An 18,486-nucleotide genomic window follows, 5' to 3' on the forward strand; every position below is an offset into this window, starting at 1 on the left:
CCCCCGCCGGGCTCCGCCCCTCTCCGTTCCAGCCCCGGGCTCCGCACGCAAGCCCCGCCCCCGCCATTCTCGTGGGCTCCAAGGCCCGCGACACTCCTCCGCCTATTGCCCCGCCCACCCCGCGCCCCGCGGCCTCCGAGTCCTGCCCCGCCGCATCAGGAGCCCACCCTTTTCCTCGCCAGCCTATTGGAGAGAGCGCCACCGTGCACGCTGACCAATGAGAGTCGCGGCCGATGCGTCACGCCCCCGCGCCGTGCGTCTGGGTAAGTAAAGCTTCGACGGGGACCTGGTGCGGGTCACTAGCCATGTGGCGCTGCGGCCGGAGGGTTCCTTGCTTCCTGAGGCGGCTGAGTGGCGGGTGAGACACGGGCAGGAGCGAGAGAAGTCGGAGAGGAAGGAGGCGAGAGCGAAAGGCGGCAGGGGCGGTCCCGGCGTGGGGGAGAACCCGGGGCCTCCAGGGTCTTGTCCCGGCCCGGCGGTGCCGCACCACAGCTCCCTGTTCTGGGGCTCCCGGACCCCGACGCCCCTCGCCCGGGGAGCCGGGGGGCCGGACCCCGACGCCCCTCGCCGGGGGAGCCTTGCAGAGCCTGGGTGAGGGACGGTGCAGTGGGTCCCCCTCACATCGCATCCCCCCGCCAAAGGAAAGGAGTTCCGGGCCAGTTGTCAGGGTTGGGAGCCGCGCCAGGAAAGCCTGCGGGTAAAGCGGGTCGAGGCCCGAGGAGCCCCCGTGCCCCTGGGACCTCAGGCGATCCCAGAGTGGGTGGCCTTGTGTGCGGATTGTCAGGGCTTTTGAAGTGAAAATGGTCATTGATGTGGATTTTAATACGTGTAATTAAGGTAATCGCCAGCTTGTGGTTCTCATTAACATGATTGCTCCCATGTCTTCGACTTGTGAGCAGGGAGCCCTCAAGACACCCGAGGCTTCCACACGAAGTGCTTTTAAACTGCAGTGTTCTTAATAAAATTGGAGCTTCCAGAAATTGAAGTTTTTTAAAATGACTAGATTTATGAAAAAAAGATACAATCCAGCCTTGAATGATCACGCTCTATGAAGTTTGTAGATAAGTTTTGTTTCATGCTAATTCACAAAACCTTGTTTATTTTATGGGGCAGTTTAGCTGTTAGCCCATATGAAAAAGCCCGGGGTGTTCGTTTTTGGGTTCCCAGGTGGTGTGTTTGAATTCGGCAGCAGGGGCATTATTCATGTGTGTGGTTGGGTACCAGGAAGTATATGGGGGAAAGCCCATGTTGCCTCAGGCTTTTTCTGCATTTTCAGCATGAGCATTTATTTTGGGGGGTTGTGTTCTTGATGGTAAAAAACATCTTAAAATCCTCGATTCCATACTTCTAAAATTAGCTAGGTCAGTAAGGAAAGTGTTGGCTGATGATCGCACATCTTCATAATGTTACCTGATAACGACTGAATCAGTGTTTTTTTTTCTGTTTCTGTATGTATCTTCTTAAAAAGAAATATTTTTTGTGAGATATAATAATGTAGAAAATTCTTTAAAGCATATAATACAGTTGAGAGGGAAAATATTTAAAAATAGTGTCACCGTTACCCAGATTAAGGTTACCCCTAAATGATTGGCCCTCTCTCCCTCTTAGATATGATCTCTCTCCTGGTTTATTTCCTTGCTTTATAGATCTATGTATATATGTAAGAGTAAGTAAGCTCCAGAGATACAGCAGCTGCAGGAGTCAATGGATCAACAGTTTCTTTTCCCCCATATCCCCACCCACCTCTCTGGTAACAGTTTGTTCTCCGCAGTTAAGAGTCTGTTTCTTGATTCGCCTCTCTTTTTTCCCCTTTGCTCGTTTGTTTCTTATTACACATATGAGTGACATCATATGGCCTTTGTCCTTCTCTGACTCATTTCACTTAGCATAATACTGCCTAGCTCCATCCGTATTGTTGGTTTTTCTTTATATTTTTACCATCTACATGTATTCGTACAACACAGTAGGATGATACTGTGTCTAGCCTTTGTAATTTTTTTTTTTTTTTTTGGTTTAGAATTATGTGACCCACATTTTTGTTAGTGTGGTTGTAGTCCATCCATATTCATGGCTAAGCTTATTTCATGTATTGAATAGTCCCCAATTTATCCATTCTGATGATGGATGTCCTGGTTGGTGGAGTTTGGAACTCTTAGGAATGGTGCCAACATAAAGGGTGTGTGCTGGTACATGATGAGTATAAGTTCTCCAGGACACACATACGGAGGTGAATAGTTGCTAATTTAAATGATGCCAAATGTTTTTCGGGAATTGTTACTATTTGTACACCTAGTTGCAATTTAGGCAGTCCTGACAATGATAGATTTCTTACTTTTTACCAGTTTCATAGGTGCGTAATGGGAGTTATTGCGATACTGTGTACTGAGATGGAAAAAGTCAGTTTAACATGAGAGTTGTTTTTTATACAGGTAAGGAAAATTGGTTACATAATTATAGTTATTCATGAGCATTTACATATAAAAGGCTTGGAACATGCAATTATTAGTTGATATGAAGCTTTAGCTGAGTAGAGATAAAGATAATAAAATTGAAAGAACTAAAGAATCCAGAAATCAGTTTTCTGGAATCTGTTTGTAAGGTGTAAGGTTTAATTTTTATTTGAAATGTCTTGATGACGTGAAAATGTTTTCGTGATGTTGCTGAATTACGGTAGCCGCACAGTTGTCCTGCAGGAGCAGCTAACCTTGGTCCCTTTCCTCCCGTGGATCAGTGCCGGCCCCCGAGCGTGGAGGAGGACGGGCACCAGCGCTTGTGAGAGAGCTCGGCAGCACGAGGTGGGAGAGCAGATCCACGGGTTCACCGTAAGCCAGGTGTGCACGGCCCAGCTTGTTGCACAGCCCAGACCCCAGGGGGAGCTGGCGTCTCTGTCCCTGCCCTGGTTCCTCTGTGTTTCACAGTGGGGTCTACTGAGTGGAGTTTGCAAGTGAAAGGATTTCCTGATTCTTAAATAAGGGATCCCCAGTCCCTTCCCTCAACCCAGCCCCTTGAAGCCTAATGTCTCTAGATTTGGAGTCACACACACACTGATGTTTGTGCATCCACACATGCGACTGTTCACTGTGCTCAGACTGCCCCACATCTGTGTGGGTCACGTTTTCCTAGCACATGAGTTTGCTCCACCCACAAAAACTTGGTTTTTGAGCCATCTGAGTAAAGAGATCGTGGGCCTGTACGTTCACAGTGTTTTTTTCTTTTAACGCAGTAACTGAAAAATATGCTTTTCACATCACTGACTGGCCCAGTTGGCTTCATGCTGTGGGTAACACTTGTACCAGACTCAAAAGGCAGGCAGCTCACAGTCCAGAAGGATACAAGTGCGGCTGCAGTACGAGGGGGAACGTGATGAGACCAAGAGGAAGACGGGAGGAGAGGGTGCTCTGCTGGAGGGGCATGGGGACAGGTTCACGGAGAACGGAGGGGTATGTAAGTGGAAGACGGAGGGCTGGATGTGCCCATGGTGGTAGTTCCAGGCAGGGTTCTGGGGGGCCAGTTAACTTGAGGGAGGGGCTCACGACAGTGGGTGAGAGCATGTGTGAGGTCCCTAAAGGCCATGCAGAGGAGCTTGGATGTAGAATAGTGACTGTTAAGGAGGACCTCAGAGTTCTGTTTCTGTATTTTTTAAGTGTTACAGAAACTTCTGATAAAACAATGATCCTTGTTTGAGGAGTAGTTCCCGTGAAAGAGGTTTGGAGGCAGACAGTTCACTGAACTGATTTTAAATGCGTAGATCATCTCTTACAAAGTAAGTTCTTAGATATAGATAATTTAATACTTGTAAACTAAGCCGGCATCACAGGCCTCTTCAAGTAATGTTTGCGTGGAAGGCCCCCACAGCACGCTCGGGACACCTGAGTTCTAACCTCTGCCCTGCTGGTAGCTTGCTGTGTAAGCACAGACAGTTTACCTTCACAGCCTCTGAAAAGTGGTGATAAATGGTGTGGCTATCGTAGTGATGCGCTATTGTGATTGAAAGGGAGAGGCCCCTGGCATGGTTGGACCATATAACACTTTCTAAGGTGCCAACAACCACGGGAACTTTTGGGAGGCTTACATGGCTAGGAGACTGCTGTCCTCGGGGTCAGGATGTGTTTGTTTTTATTGGAGGTGATTTGGACCCTCCCACTAGGAGCAGGTAACTGGTGATACCCCAGCGCACCCCTGGGAATTCCTCAGAACTGCATAAACCAGATGAGGCACAGTTCAGTCCCAGGCTATGGCCCACTCCAGCATTTACCTCCCAGCGGGGCCATTCTGAGCATTCCTGCCATGATGTGTATAAAAGGAAGCCAACTGCAGGCATCGTAGGCGAGAGCAGGACTCCTTCAGTGTAGCCTGGTGTGAGAGATGGGGTCTGCATCCCTGTCTGACCATCCCTCTGAGTCTCAGCGTTTCCATCTGCAGATGGGGGTGAGGATCCCTTCCTCACAGGGTTCCCCGGGCACTATTCAGAAAAGTCTAGCAGATAGTAAGCATGCAAAAAGAAAAGGCGCCTAGGATGGTCAGGTACATAGGTCTTACTTGGCTCGTTTGTGAGATTCAGGGTTTGAACAAGGTGGTTTCTGATGAGCCTCCAGTCCCGACTGTTGCCTGATGACACAGGCCAGGTCCTGCAGTATAACCATACCTGTGCCGAACGCCTTCCCATCTGAGTTTACCTGTCCAGTATTTCTTGTTCATTCAGGTAACGGCCATCCCTGAACTGTCCCTGACCGCAGTGAAGCTCAGCCATGACAGCACAGGAGCAGAATACTTGCACTTGGCCAGAGAAGACACCAACAACTTGTTCAGGTGCGTGGGGGCATCGTGAGAGCACGTTCCACCGAGAATGTCTGCCATACGTTACATAGTTTAAAATCCTCGTTCACCCAGGTTTTATTTTTATAGACTGTATCCTGAAAACCGAAGGAAAAGGTGAAATGAGTTTATGTCCTCAGCTGCCTAGAGTAAAAGCTCAGAGTCTGAATTAGTGGTTTTCTAGGTTGTCGTCGGAGACCGTGTTGGTGAGCGGTTGGGTGGTCCGAGTGGTCATACGTGCAGTCACGGCCGTAGCCGTGCCCTCCGCCTGAGCCTTGGGCTTGCTTCTCTTGTCTTGCGCAGCGTGCAGTTCCGCACCACGCCCGTGGACAGCACCGGCGTCCCGCACGTGCTGGAGCATACCGTCTTGTGCGGCTCTCGCAAATACCCGTGCAGAGATCCCTTCTTCAAGATGCTCAATCGCTCGCTGTCCACGTTCATGAACGCTTTCACAGGTGAGCAGGCATCCACGGCCGAACCATGCGGGGTCCTCTCCTTGCGGCGGGGGGTGAGGCTGGCAGCCTGTAGACCAGAGCACACACACCGTCCTCTGGTCTGCTGCAAAGCTGCTGGAAGCGGAATCCTTTAGGAAAGCCACATTGTGGTCGCATTATAAAAACTGTAGTTTTAGGGAAAAGGCATATCTGACATTTTTCTGGAAAAGGTCAAAATATTCTTTTGGAGATGTTGCTATAAAATTTGAGCTCGGTGGCATATGTGAATATGGCAGTGGTGGTGTTTGAGTTGATTTCTAGGAACTCGGGCAGCACGTGGGCTTCTGCTGGGCGCAGAGAAGTGCCCAGGCCTCCAGGTAAGCGGTGCGCTGTGTCCGCATCCTGCGGGTCAGGCCCTCAGTGTAGACGTGTGAGGTCATGGCTGGCTGTGCCCCTTCCGCCCGCCCCCAGCCAGGCCTGCCCGGGACAGTAAGGGCTCAGGGTGGGGGGCTGGGGGTGGGGCTGGAAGTGGCACATTCCTGTGGGAATCTGTCGAATTTTTAAAATCTTTTCATTTATACCCAGCTAGCGACTATACTCTGTACCCATTTTCCACACAAAATCCCAAGGACTTCCAGAATCTCCTATCTGTGTATTTGGATGCAGCCTTTTTCCCATGCTTGCGGGAACTAGATTTCTGGTACGTAATGATTAATTAATTTAGACTTTAGTATTGGAGTCATTATCATTGTGTAATTACTTACCGTTATTTAGGCAGGAAGGATGGCGACTAGAACATGAGAATCCGAAGGACCCCCAGACACCCTTGACCTTTAAAGGAGTCGTCTTTAATGAAATGAAGGGAGTATTTGTGAGTTTTTTTTTCCTTTTTAAAACTGTTCCGGTGATCTTTCTGTGTAAAATATCGGGATGTAAAAGGGTCTGGAAGACAGTGGACGTTCTCTTATATCATTTGATGCACTTCTCATGTGGGACTTGTTGGACTAGCCGGGGGACAGTGCAGTGAGCACCAGCCATAGGACAATAGAGGACCACGCTCCCGATTTTCTAGGGCCCTTGTGGCAGCAAGCAGCTCTTGAGCTGTGGGGTGGGACCCCTGGTTTGTGGTCTGCAGGAGGTCTGTCAGATGAAAGCTGCATGACAGTGATAAGAACTTGTCTTTTTTTCTCATTCGGGAGTTTCCCCAAGCCTGCATTACATGTTTTGAAATAGTTTATAGGATACAGAAGCAGATAGAGTCTAGCTGTCTCTCATTAAGCCAGACATTAAGGAGATTTGCAAAATGTGCAAAACAGTGCTATTTTTCTCAGTGATATTTCTGCTTTGTTCTGAGAAAGTTTTCCAAAAAAATATTTGATAACATGTACTGATGGGTTAAGATAATGAGTGAATAAGTAACCTTTTAAAATGTCTCAGCTTTAATTTCTAACACAGAAAAATTATGTGTACACACACACTCTTGTGTAATCAGGAAACCCACATCATCAAAAGGTCTTTGGGGTCCTCACTGATTTTTAGGAGTATGAAGGATCTTGAGACTGGGCAGTTTGAGAACCTCTCCTCTGGGCCCATCCTCCCAGCCCCTCTGACTTTGGAGTCCTGCTCTGACAAATGGGGCTACTTGATTCGGGCCTCATTTCTTCCAGCACCTTCTGGAAACTCAAGTTACAGTCACAGCTCTTGCTCCAGAAGCCAATGGGACCCCTTCCTGCAGCTCATGGGCAGGGACCCTTGTGATTCTTTCCTTGGTTCGCACGTCCCTCCCTTGGCCCTCAGCTGTGCCTTTGCTGGTGGCCCATGCACACTGCAGAGTGTTTTTTCTTTTCTTGCGAGACCCCTGATCTTTGGGTCCTGTGTGGAGATTGTGAATGAGTTGCATGCTTTGTTAGGATCTGCATGGACCGCCTTGTTTACCACTGCGACAGTTTGAATTGCTCCCAGAATGTGATTAATTTGCTGCATTGTAACATAACACTGGGTGTTATTTTTCACACACTTATATATTTTTTTTAAATTTGAAGACAGACAACGAGAAGATATTCTCGCAGCACCTTCAGAACCGACTCCTGCCTGACCACACGTACTCGGTGATCTCCGGGGGCCATCCGTTGTGCATCCCAGACCTCACGTGGGAGCAGCTTAAACAGTTCCATGCTACCCATTACCACCCCAGTAATGCTAGGTAATTTCATTTTTATAGTTTAATTAATGGTGGGTTGATTAAGAGTAGACTCATTTGCATACACTAAATGACATGGCTTCTCTCACATTTGGCGAAGAATTGTTTGTGAAGAACTGTATAAATTTAGAGGATTCTTCACAATGGATTGCCTCTCTCTTTTGTGGATGCTCATTCTGAACGTCTGTAGCAAGAATTTACGTGCCCAGCATGATGGTGACACCACCTCATGAAGGAGGAGCCGTATGCTGTCACGCTCCCTCCCTGTGCCTCAGCTTTCTGATGTTTAACACGGGAGTGCAGGCTACTGTCCCCTCCTGAGGCTGACCTGGGACCCGGAGAGCTTGCAGCCCCTGCCAGGGAAGTGCTCCCGAAATGGTGGTTGCCCTTCACTAAACCTGGGATACTTGCTTTGTGACCCAATTGCTTGTTTAAGATGTTAATAGTAGTAAAACACCAGTATGTGTATTTATAAATCAAACACTGATGGAAAATCATATTTTCAAGATTACTTTAAATGTAAAAGAATTTAAATTTTGGTTATGAAAACTTTCAAGCATACAGAAAAATATAGAGCCTAGAATAATGAACTTTATACACATACCACATAATATTCTTTGTCAACATATTTTAAAGGAGATTACAGTCATCATGATGGTTTACCTCTAATATTTAAATTTATGACCCTGAAACATAAAGATATTTTGGGACATAGTACTATATTCACATTTAACAAACACTTGCGTGAAAGCACCTACTACTTATTCCAAATCCAGATTTTCCGCTAGTACCCAAAATATATGTTTGAGCCAAATGAGGCCCATATATTCTGTGTAAAGCTCTGTTTTTCTCCCTGTAGACACAGGCCATCTGCTGGATTGGTTTGCTGGCAACTTTGATTTATTTACTTATTTTTTTTATGCTCAAATTGTTTCAGCTGTGTCCCAGGGGAATTCCTTTAAGCTCGTCTTATGTCTTCTTAGTTTTCAGTAACTAGTTTCTGTGCCCCCCAAATCCAGGCTCCTTCTGCTCCAGATCTGTAGCTACTTCTTTCCAAGGAGTCCTCCAACCAAGTGGAGACAGGCATTTAGAGGGTCTCCCTGGACGCCAGGGATGCTACTTGTTATTGGAGTGCCACTCTAAACCATTGAGCGGACATTTTTAAAGGATCTTTAAGATATTAGCTCCCAAAATCAGATGTGTTTATTTTATTGGGATATAATTGACATATAGCATTGTATTAGCCTTAGGTGTACAACAAAATGATTTGGGTCATGCATATACCGTGAATTGATCACCACAATAAATCCAGGTAACATTATCACTGCACATAGTTACAAATGGTTTTTTCTTATGATGAGAACTGTTAAGATCTGTTCTCTTCGCAACTTTTAAATATAAGATACACTATTGTTAACTACAGTCAGCATGCTGTACATTATGTCCTCATGACTTACTCATCTTACAACTAGAACCTTGGACCCCTTCTACAGATTTCATCCACCCCCTGCCTTGGCAACCACCAATCTATTTTCTGTATCTATGAGTCTTAGCTCAGACAACAGCGTATTAAAGGAAAAAGAAATCAGCTGTGTCATTGTACCCTTTTTCCCCTGGATGGATAAATGTGTTGTCTTAAAAACATGTAATCTGAAATTTGTAGCCTAAGATTGAATTTTGTGAAGTTCTTAATTTGTCAGTGGTAGATGGATTACTATCTTCCTGTAGCTAAGACCATCAAATATTTTAACATATCAGTTACTTTGTTTTTGAAACACCTTTATAGTACATTTAAAATAAAGAGCAACTTGTGGCAGATTTACACTTAATTAATCACTTTTGCATGATTTGTATTTTTTATAAAAAGGGTCAAAGCCTCTATCTGGTCTTTGTAGTCAAAGTAAGTGAACAGAAGGACACCTGGGTGACTCAGTCAGTTAAGTGTCTGCCTCTGACTCAGGTCGTGGTCCCAAGGTCCTGGCATTGAGCCCAACGTTGGGCTCCCTGCTCAGCGAGGAATCTCCTTGAGGATTTCCTTTCCCTCTGCCCCCCCCCCTCCCCCGGAGGGCACTCTCACTCTCAAATCTTAAAAAAAAGGGAACAGAATGTATTTCTATACAAACTTCATTTCAATATGGGAACAGTTTTATTATTAGGTGCTATGTATGTGTACCTTCTTTTTTTTTTTTTTTTTTTTTTAAGATTTTATTAGAGAACACTGGCAGGGTGGGGAAGGGCAGAGCGAGAAGCAGACTCCCCGCTGAGCAGGGCACCTGATGTGGGGCTTGATCCCAGGACCCTGAGATGATGACCTGAGCCAAAGTCAAATGCTTAACCAACTGAGCCACCTAGGTGCCCCAGCGTACCTTCCATTTTTAAGTTTTATTGTAATTCTACTGTAGTTAACATACAGTGTTATATTAGTTTCAGGTGTAAAGTATCTTCATTCAGCACTTCCATATATTATTCAGGGCTCATCAAGATTCCCCATCACCTATTTCCCCCGTTGTCCCCACCACGTTCCCTCTGGTAACCATCAGTGTGTTCTCTAGAGTTAAGATTGTTTTTTTCAGTTTGTCTCTTTTTTTTTTTCCCTTTGTTCATTTGTTTTCCTAAATTCCACATGAGTGAAATCATATGGTATTTGTCTTTCTCTGACTGACTTATTTCACTTAGCATAATACTCTCTAGCTTCATCCATGTCAGAGCAAATGGCAAGATTTCATTCTTTTTTATGGCTGAGTAATATTCCATTGTACGTATAAACCGTATCTTCTTTATTGAATCATCTGTAGTTGGACACTTGGGCTGTTTCTGTATCTAGGTTATTGTAAATAATGCTGCAATAAACACGGGTATGTACACAGTGGCTGCACCAGCTTGCATTCCCACCAACAGTGTAAGAAGGTTCCCCTTTCTCCACATCCTCGCCAACATCTGTTGTTTCTTGTGTTGTTGATTTTAGCCATTCTGACACGTGTGAGGTGGTATCTCATTGTGGTTTTGATTTGGATTTCCATGATGATCAGTGATGTTGAACATCTTTTCATGTGTCTGTTGGCCATCTGGATGTCTTCTTTGGAGAACTGTCTGTTCATGTCTTCTGCCTGTTTTTTAATTGGATTACTTGGGGTTCTTTGGTGTTGAGTTGTAGAAGTTCTTTATTTAGGATATTCACCCTTTATCAGAGATGTCATTTACAAATATCTTCTCCCATTCTTTTTCCGCATTGAGTATGATGTTAGCTGTGGGTTTTTCATATATGGCTTTTATTATGTTGAGGTGTCTTAGTTTTGTTGACTGTTTCCTTTACTGTGCAGATGTTTTTTATTTTGGTGTAGTCCCAGGAGTTTAATTTTCCTTTTATTTCCCTTGCCTCAGGTGACCTATCTAGAAAGAAATTGTTACAGCCAATCTCAGATGGATTTCTGCCTGTGCTCTCTTCTAGGATTTTTATGTTTCAGGCCTGACATTTCAATCCTAAGTCCAATTTATTTTTGTGTATGGTTTAAGAAAGTGGTCCACTATCATTCTTTTGCATGTTGCTGTTCAGTTTTCCCAATGCCATTTATTAAAGATACTGTCTTTTTCCCATTGTATATTCTTTCCTGCAGTGTTGAAGATTAATTGACCATATGATCATGGGTTCATTTCTGGGTGTTCTATTTTGTTCCATTGATTTATGTGTCTTTTTGTAACAGTACCATACTATTTTGATTACTAAAGCTTTGTAGTATATCTTGAAATCTTGGTATTGTGGCTTTGTTCTTATTCAACATTGCTTTGGCTCTTGGGGTTCTTTTGTGGTTCAATACAAATTTTAGGATTGTTTGTTGTAGTTCTGTGGAAAATGGTGTTGGTATTTTGATAGGGATTGCATTAAATCTGTAGATTGCTTTGGGTAGTTTTAACAGTATTGGTTCTTCCAACCTGTGAGCACAGAATAGCTTTCCATTTGTGTCAACTTCGATTTCTTTCATCAGTGTTTTATAGTTTTCAGTGTCCGGGTCTTTCATCTCTTTGATTAAGTATATTCCTAGGTATTTTTTTTTATTTTTGGTGCAATTGTGAATAGGATTGTTTTCTTAATTTCTCTTTCAGCTACTTCATTATTAGGGTATAGAAATGCAACGGATTTCTGTATGTTGATTTGTATCCTGCAATCTTAACTGAATTAATTCAGTTCTAGTACTTTTTTGGTGGAGTCTTTAGGGTTTTCTATATATAATGTCATCTACAGATAGTGAAAGTTTTAGTTCTTCCTTACCAACTTGGATGCCTTTTATTCCTTTTTCTTGTCTGAGTGCTGTGGCCAGGACTTCCAGTACTATGTTGAATAAAAGGGTAAGAGTGGACATTCCTGTCGTGTTCCTGACCAATGGGAAAAGCTCTCAGTTTTCCCCCATTGAGTATGATGTTAGCTGTGGGTTTTTCATATATGGCTTTTATTATGTTGACGTGTTTCCTTTAAACCTACTTTGTTGAGGGTTTTTATCATGAATGGATGTTGTACTTTGTCAGATGCTTTTTATGCGTCTTTTGAAATGATCGTAAGGTTTTTATCCATTCTCTTATTGATGCAGTGTAGCATGTTGATTCACTTGTGCATATTGAACCATCTTTGCATCCTGGGAATACATCCCACTTGATCGCGGTGAATGATTTTTTAAGTATATTGTTAGATTCAGATTGTTAATGTTTTGTTGAGGATTTTTGTATCTATGTTCATCAGAGATGATGGCTGTAGTTCTCTTTGTGTGTGTGTGGGATCTTTATCTGGTTATGGTATCAGGGTAATGCTGGCCTCATAGAATGAATTTGCAAGTTTTCCTTCCTCTTCTATTTTTTGGAAAAGTTTGAGAAGAATAGGTATTAACTCTGCTTTAAATGTTTCATAGAATTCACCTGTGAGGCCGATTGGTCCTGGACTTTTGTTTATTGGGAGTTTTTTGATTACTGATTCAATTTTGTTTCTGCTTATGGGTCTGTTCAAATGTTCTCTTTCTTCCTGATTCAGTTTTGGGTTTATATGATTCTAGGAATGTATCCATTTCTTCTAGGTTGTCCAGTTTGTTGGCATATAGTTTTTCATGATATCCTTTTATAAATGTTTGTATTTCTGTGGTGTTGGTGGTTACTTCTCCTCTTTCATTAGTGTTTTTGTTTATTTGGGTCCTCTTCCCCCCCCCCTTTTTTTTCCCATGAGCCTGGCTAGAGGTTTATCAATTTTGTTAATCTTTTCAAAGAACCAGCTCCTGGTTTCATCTGTTCTATTTTTTTTAATTTCTGTATCACTTACTTGTGCTCTCATCTTAATTATTTCCTTCCTTCTGCGGGTTTGGAGTTTTCCTTGTTATTTTTCTAGCTCGTTTTAGGTGTAAGGTTAGGTTGCTCGAGGTTTACCTTCTTGAGGTAGGCCTGTATTGCAATAAACTTCCCTCTTAAAAACATTTGCTGAATCCCAAAGATTTTGGACTGTTGTGTTTTCATTTTCATTTGTTTCCATGTATTTTTTAATTTCCTCTTTGATTTCTTGGTTGACCCATTCATTGTGTAGTAGCGTGTTATTTAATCTCCATGTATTTGTGGTCTTTCCAGATTTTTTCTTATAATTTCTAATTTCATAGTGTTGTGGTCAGAAAAGATGCATGGTATGACTTTGATCTTTTTGAATTTGTGGAGACCTGTTTTGTGGCCTAACATGTAATCTATTCTGGAGAATGTTCTACATGCACTTGAAAAGAATGTGTATTCTGTTTTAGGGTGGAATGTTCTGAATGTATCTGTTAAGTCCATCTGGTCCATGTGTCATTCAAAGCCATTGTTTCTTTGTTGATTTCCTGTTTAGATGATCTGTCCAATGATGTAAATGGGGTGTTAAAATCCCCTGTTATTATTGTATTATTGATTAGTTCCTTTATATTTGTTATTAACTGTGTTATATATTTGGGTGCTCTGTGTTGAGTTCATAAGTATTTGTAATTGTTGTATCTTCCTGTTGGATTGATCCCTTTATGATTATATAGTGTCCTTCTTTGTCTCTTGTTGCAGTTTTTGTTTTAAAGTTTATTTCATCCAATGTAAATATTGCTAAGCCAGCTTTCTTTTCACTTCTGTTTGCATGAGAAATGTTTTCCATCCCTTCCCTTTCAGTCTGCAGGTGTCTTTAGGTCTGAGGTGAGTCTCTTGTAGGCAGCATATGGATAGGTCTTGTGTTTTGTTTTTTTTACCAGTCACCCTGTGTGTTTTGATTGGAGCATTTAGTCCATTTACATTCAAAGTAGTTATTGATACATATGTACTTATTGCCATTTTGTTACTTGTATTAGGGTTATTTTTCTGGTTTTTCTCTCTTCCTTGCTCTCTTCTTTTGCCATAAATTTTTTAGTGCCATACTTAAATTCTTTTCTGTGTTTTTTCTTTTTTTTTCTTCATATCTGTTACTGGGTTTTGATATGTGGTTACCATTAGGTTTGTATATAACCTCTTCTGCACATAGCAGTCTCTATTTAGTTGATGGTTGCTTAAATTTGACCCCGTTCTTTACACCCCGCTGCCCATGTTTTAGGTTATAGTGTCATACTTTACATCCTTTTATGTTGAGAGACCCTTGATTGGTTTTTACAGATATACTTATTTTTACTGCTTTTGTGTGTCCTCCTTTTTTTACTCTTACTAATGGTCTTCCCTTTCAACTTAGAGTCCCCATTAACATTTCTTGTAGGGCTTTTTTACTGGTCATAAACTTATTTAACTTTTGTTTGTCTGAGAAGCTCTTCATCTCACCTTCTATTCTGAATGACAGCTTTCTGGATACAGTGTTCTTGGCTGCAGATTTTCCCATTTAGCACTTTGATATGACATGCCACTCCTTCAGGCCTGCAGTGTTTCTGTTGAAAAACCCACTAATAGCCTCCTTGGGTTTCCCTTTTACATAACTTTCTTCTTTTTCTGCTTTTATAATTCTCTTTATCACTGATTTTTGCCATTTTAATTACTATGTGTCTTGATGTAGACCTCACTGGGTTGATTTTTTGTGGGGCGTTGGACTCTCTTTGCCTCCTGTATCTGGATGTCTGTTAACTTGCCTGGATTAGGGGAGTTTTCAGTTGTTATTTCTTCACATAAATTTTCTACCCTCTTTTCTCTGGAATCCATATAATGCAAATGTTATTATGCAAGTCTTGTAATTTTGCATAATTTTTTTTCTGTCACCTGCTCAGCTTGATTAATTTCCATTGTTCTGTCGTCCAGGTTGCTGATTCGTTCTGCTTCCTGCAGTCTGCAATTTGTTCTGTCTGGTGTATCTTTAATTTCAGTTACTGTGTTCTTCATCTCTCATTGGTTCTGTTTTATCTCTTTATGGGTCTTCTGCTCTTTTCTCGAGTCCAGTGAGTATCTTTATGATCATCACTTTAAATTCTCTATCAGGCATATGACGTATCTCTGTTGTGCTTAGGTCTCTTGCTCTGGTTTTGTCCTGTGTTTCCATTTCGACCTTACTCCTCTGTCCCCTCATTTGTCTGGCTCTCAGCGTCTGTTTCTGTGCGTCAGGAAAGTCAGCCGTTTCCCCTGCTCTTGAGCGTAGTGGGCAGTGTGCAGTTTTCACAAGGTGGCGCTGGTCCTCTGCCAGAGGAGAAGCACTGCCACCGGGGAGACTGGAGTCTGGTGGGGCGATCTGCAAAGTGCACGTGCTCAGGGCATGCCGTTCTAACAAGGGGTGTGTGTGTGTGTCCTCAGCTGGAGGTGACCGGCCGCCACCACCACCGGGACTGAGGTCCTGCAGAATGTGTGTTTTGGGAGAGACATGGTTTTGGCCAGGGGTGCCCTGGTCCTCTGTGGGAGGGGACCCACAGCCCTGGGACTGAGGCAGGCCTGGCTGCAGGGGGGAGGCATGGAAGCAGGTGAAGTCATGAGTTGCTGGTTGGTTCCCGCGGGTGGCCGCCCCTCTGCTGAGGTGCAGGGTTGGGAAGTGGTGCCTGCCAGCTCCTCTGTTGCTGGAGGAGTCTCCCATGACCTTGTCCCTCTGGGACACTCTGAGGTAGTCAACCACTCTCCTTGCTTTATGCCCCTGTCTTTTTCAAACTGCTGCTTCTGTGCTGTATCTCCACTGGCTGTTCACTGTGCTCTGCAGGGACTCAGTTTCCCAGCACCCTCCAGGTTCTCCCAGAACGGAGCCTGCTGATTTTTTTTTTTTAAAGATTTTCTTTATTTATTCATGAGAGACAGAGGGAGTCTGAGGCAGAGGGAGAAGCAGGCTCCCCACAGAGCAGGGAGCCCGATGTGGGACTCGATCCCAGGATCATGACCTGAGCCGAAGGCAGTCTCTTAACCAACTGAACCACCCAGGCGCCCGAGCCTGCTGATTTTTAAAGTTGCAGGTTGAAATCCCACTGGTTGTAAGAACTCGTGAAATTCAGCCCCTCTGGTCTTCAAAGCCAAATGTTAAGGGGATTTATGTTCTGTGTGGGCTCCCTGGTGTGACCCTTTGCTTCCCGCCCGCAGGTCCCTTCCTCCAGCAGACAGTCCCATGGTCTGTTTAGCTCCCTCAGCAACTCTGCCCTTCCCACCCTCTCCAGTGTGGTCTCTTCTCTACATTTAGTTGTGGAGTTTGTTCTGCTGGTGTTTGGGTTGTTTTCCGGATTATTTACTCTAATGGAACTTTTACCTAGTTGTATCCGTGGGATGAGGTGAGTTTAGTTTCCTACTCTGTGTACCTTCTATTTTCTACAAAAAGGCACCTCTGTTGATTTCTCATCTTTTAAACTAAGATAGACTAATATATTCTCTGAACATTTCAGGTTCTTCACTTATGGCAATTTTCCATTAGAACAGCATCTGAAACAAATTCACGAAGAAGCCCTGAGTAAATTTGAGAAAATTGAGCCAAACACTGCAGTGCCAGCTCAGAAGCCTTGGGATAAGCCAGTAAGTGCCCCATCCGGAGCGTAGGCGGTGTTTTTACCTACTAAATACACTGACGTGAAGAGTCAGACTGTATCAGTAATAAGATTTTCAAATGTTGTGGCCTCTGACTTGAATGTAAGACCTTCTTTACCCTAAGGCATGGTTACTTGTTTGAAAAAGAAAATTTAGCGAAGAGCATCTCTTGGACCCCTTTATACCTATGGTGACTTACTCTATTTAAACCCAGTCATTCGTACGCTGTACCTACTTAAAGCATCACATCGTTTTACAGAGAGAATTCCATATAACATGTGGCCCGGACTCACTGGCTGCAGGTTCCTCTAAACAAACAACCGTTGGGGTCAGCTTCCTCTTACCAGAGTAAGTGTCCGTTGTGAAGTGGGACAAGCGCAGCTTAGACAGGTTGGAGGCGAACTCTCCACATTAAATGGCTCAATGGTGAGGATTTAGGAGTTGAGCAGCTGTTGGATGGCCGGGAAGACGCTAACAACATCTGGGGTGGTTTGGGGGTAATTGCCTTTAGTAGCTACCCAGAAAAAAAAGTAACTTCTTACCGCATTTTAAAGCTTATTTCTGGGGAGAAAACAGGCTCGGACATCAGTTGTTAACATTTCTGGGGGTGGGATGCCATTGAGCATGAGGAGAGCACAGTGAACACTGGCTTCAAAACAAGGTACCACCCATGGAGCTCTGTCATCGTAGAGATGTGGTCACTGCGGGCACGTGGGCAGGCAGGTGTCCTCAGCTGTGCGGCGGCAGGTTTGGCTGCCCTTGGTGGCCGTGCTGCTCGACCGACTGCCCCATCTCCTCACTGTTCTTGTCTGTGTGTGGACAGCACACTTGTAATTGAGATGACACAGGTCAGAGTCCTTGGTGCGCTGTGATGGGATGACATTTGATCTGCAGCCAAGTCAGCTTGATGGTTCGGGACTCCAAAATAGTCTAGTTTATGAGAGCTTTACAGACTAAAAAACAGTTTACTTTCTTTTATCCATATAACTTAAAAGTTAAAATGCAAGCATTTGTAGAACATCTGCTTCTTTGGAAATAAAAGTGTTGATTTAGTAGTGATTTTAATGGTTTTGAAAATATTTATGAAGGCCAACAGTTTCCCTTTTTCTCTCCCCCTCTACCCCCCACCCTCCCCGTTTTTAAATGAAGCATCACTGATACGTTTGAAGCCTTCACGTTAAACCTTCTGTCTTCACTCTTGATCAGTGGACCCAACTCCCCCTTCTACAAAGCCTTAATTGAATCTGGACTTGGCACAGATTTTTCTCCTGATGTTGGGTAAGTTTCATTATCTGATCAGATCAGTGGTGTTTGCATTTGGGGCCAGTTTTGACATTTGACTGTATCTGGACACGTTTTTGGTGCTCACAACCCCGGCGGGGGGGGGGGGGGGGGGGGGGGGGGAGGTTATTGGCATCTGCTGGGAGGAGTGAGGGATGGAGAATGTTCGATATCCCACAGTCATAGGATGGTTCCGCTGCTGCCCCAGCACAGAACTGTGCATGAGAACACTAGTCCAGTACAGCTGTTTTCTATCCCTTGGAGGGCACATTTGGGAAAAGAAAAAAGAAAGATAGCTTGACCAAGATCTCAGAATGGTGTACGGCTGCCCACTTTCAACGCCAGGTTGAAATATTTTTTCAAATCTTAAGATTTTGTAAAGCTCAGCCGTTTCATTTCTAGATTTAATTTTGCCATAACTCTAGTTTAACTCCTCATAACTCCTCAGTTATATCTGAGGACTGCTTCAGTGGGCTTTTTCTTGGAAGACTTGGGAGGTTGGAGTGTCCATAGTTCTGTTCTCCAGAGTATTGGATCTCTTAAGTTGTCGGAATTCTGCCGTGTGACCCACTTGTGTATTGTAGATACAACGGCTACACACGGGAGGCCTACTTCAGTGTGGGCCTGCAGGGGATCGCGGAGCAGGACACCCATGCCGTTCGGGACATCATTGACAGGACAATCGAGGAAGTCATCGAGTGCGTGTGGCTTGCACTCTGCAGTCCCGACACCATCCTCACACTCTCCTCACACCGTCCTCACACGATCCTCACACGATCCTCACACTGTCCTCACAGTGTCCTCACACTCTCCTCA

General features: G+C 44.0%; 1 protein-coding gene across 3 annotated transcripts in view; it reads left to right on the forward strand.

Moving 5' to 3' along the window:
• Nucleotides 1–258: 258 nt before the first annotated feature.
• Nucleotides 259–18,486, forward strand: part of PITRM1 (pitrilysin metallopeptidase 1) — a 43,335-nt gene continuing 25,107 nt past the window's right edge. The window contains exons 1-11 of one of the 3 annotated variants that reach the window (XM_035021739.1): nt 259–358; nt 2,732–2,831; nt 4,703–4,809; nt 5,119–5,270; nt 5,835–5,949; nt 6,024–6,120; nt 7,292–7,452; nt 16,251–16,377; nt 16,649–16,737; nt 17,539–17,667; nt 18,255–18,368. In XM_035021739.1, the coding sequence (XP_034877630.1) occupies nt 306–358; nt 2,732–2,831; nt 4,703–4,809; nt 5,119–5,270; nt 5,835–5,949; nt 6,024–6,120; nt 7,292–7,452; nt 16,251–16,377; nt 16,649–16,737; nt 17,539–17,667; nt 18,255–18,368 (1,244 nt within the window). In that variant the 5' untranslated portion in view covers nt 259–305. The remainder of the gene's footprint in view (nt 359–2,731; nt 2,832–4,702; nt 4,810–5,118; nt 5,271–5,834; nt 5,950–6,023; nt 6,121–7,291; nt 7,453–16,250; nt 16,378–16,648; nt 16,738–17,538; nt 17,668–18,254; nt 18,369–18,486) is intronic. The other 2 variants (XM_035021740.1, XM_035021741.1) reach the window with 2 other exon arrangements.

This window comes from Mirounga leonina, unplaced genomic scaffold (genome assembly GCF_011800145.1).
Source record: "Mirounga leonina isolate KUSES-001 unplaced genomic scaffold, KU_Mleo_1.0 Mir_175, whole genome shotgun sequence".
NCBI lineage: Eukaryota > Metazoa > Chordata > Mammalia > Carnivora > Phocidae > Mirounga > Mirounga leonina.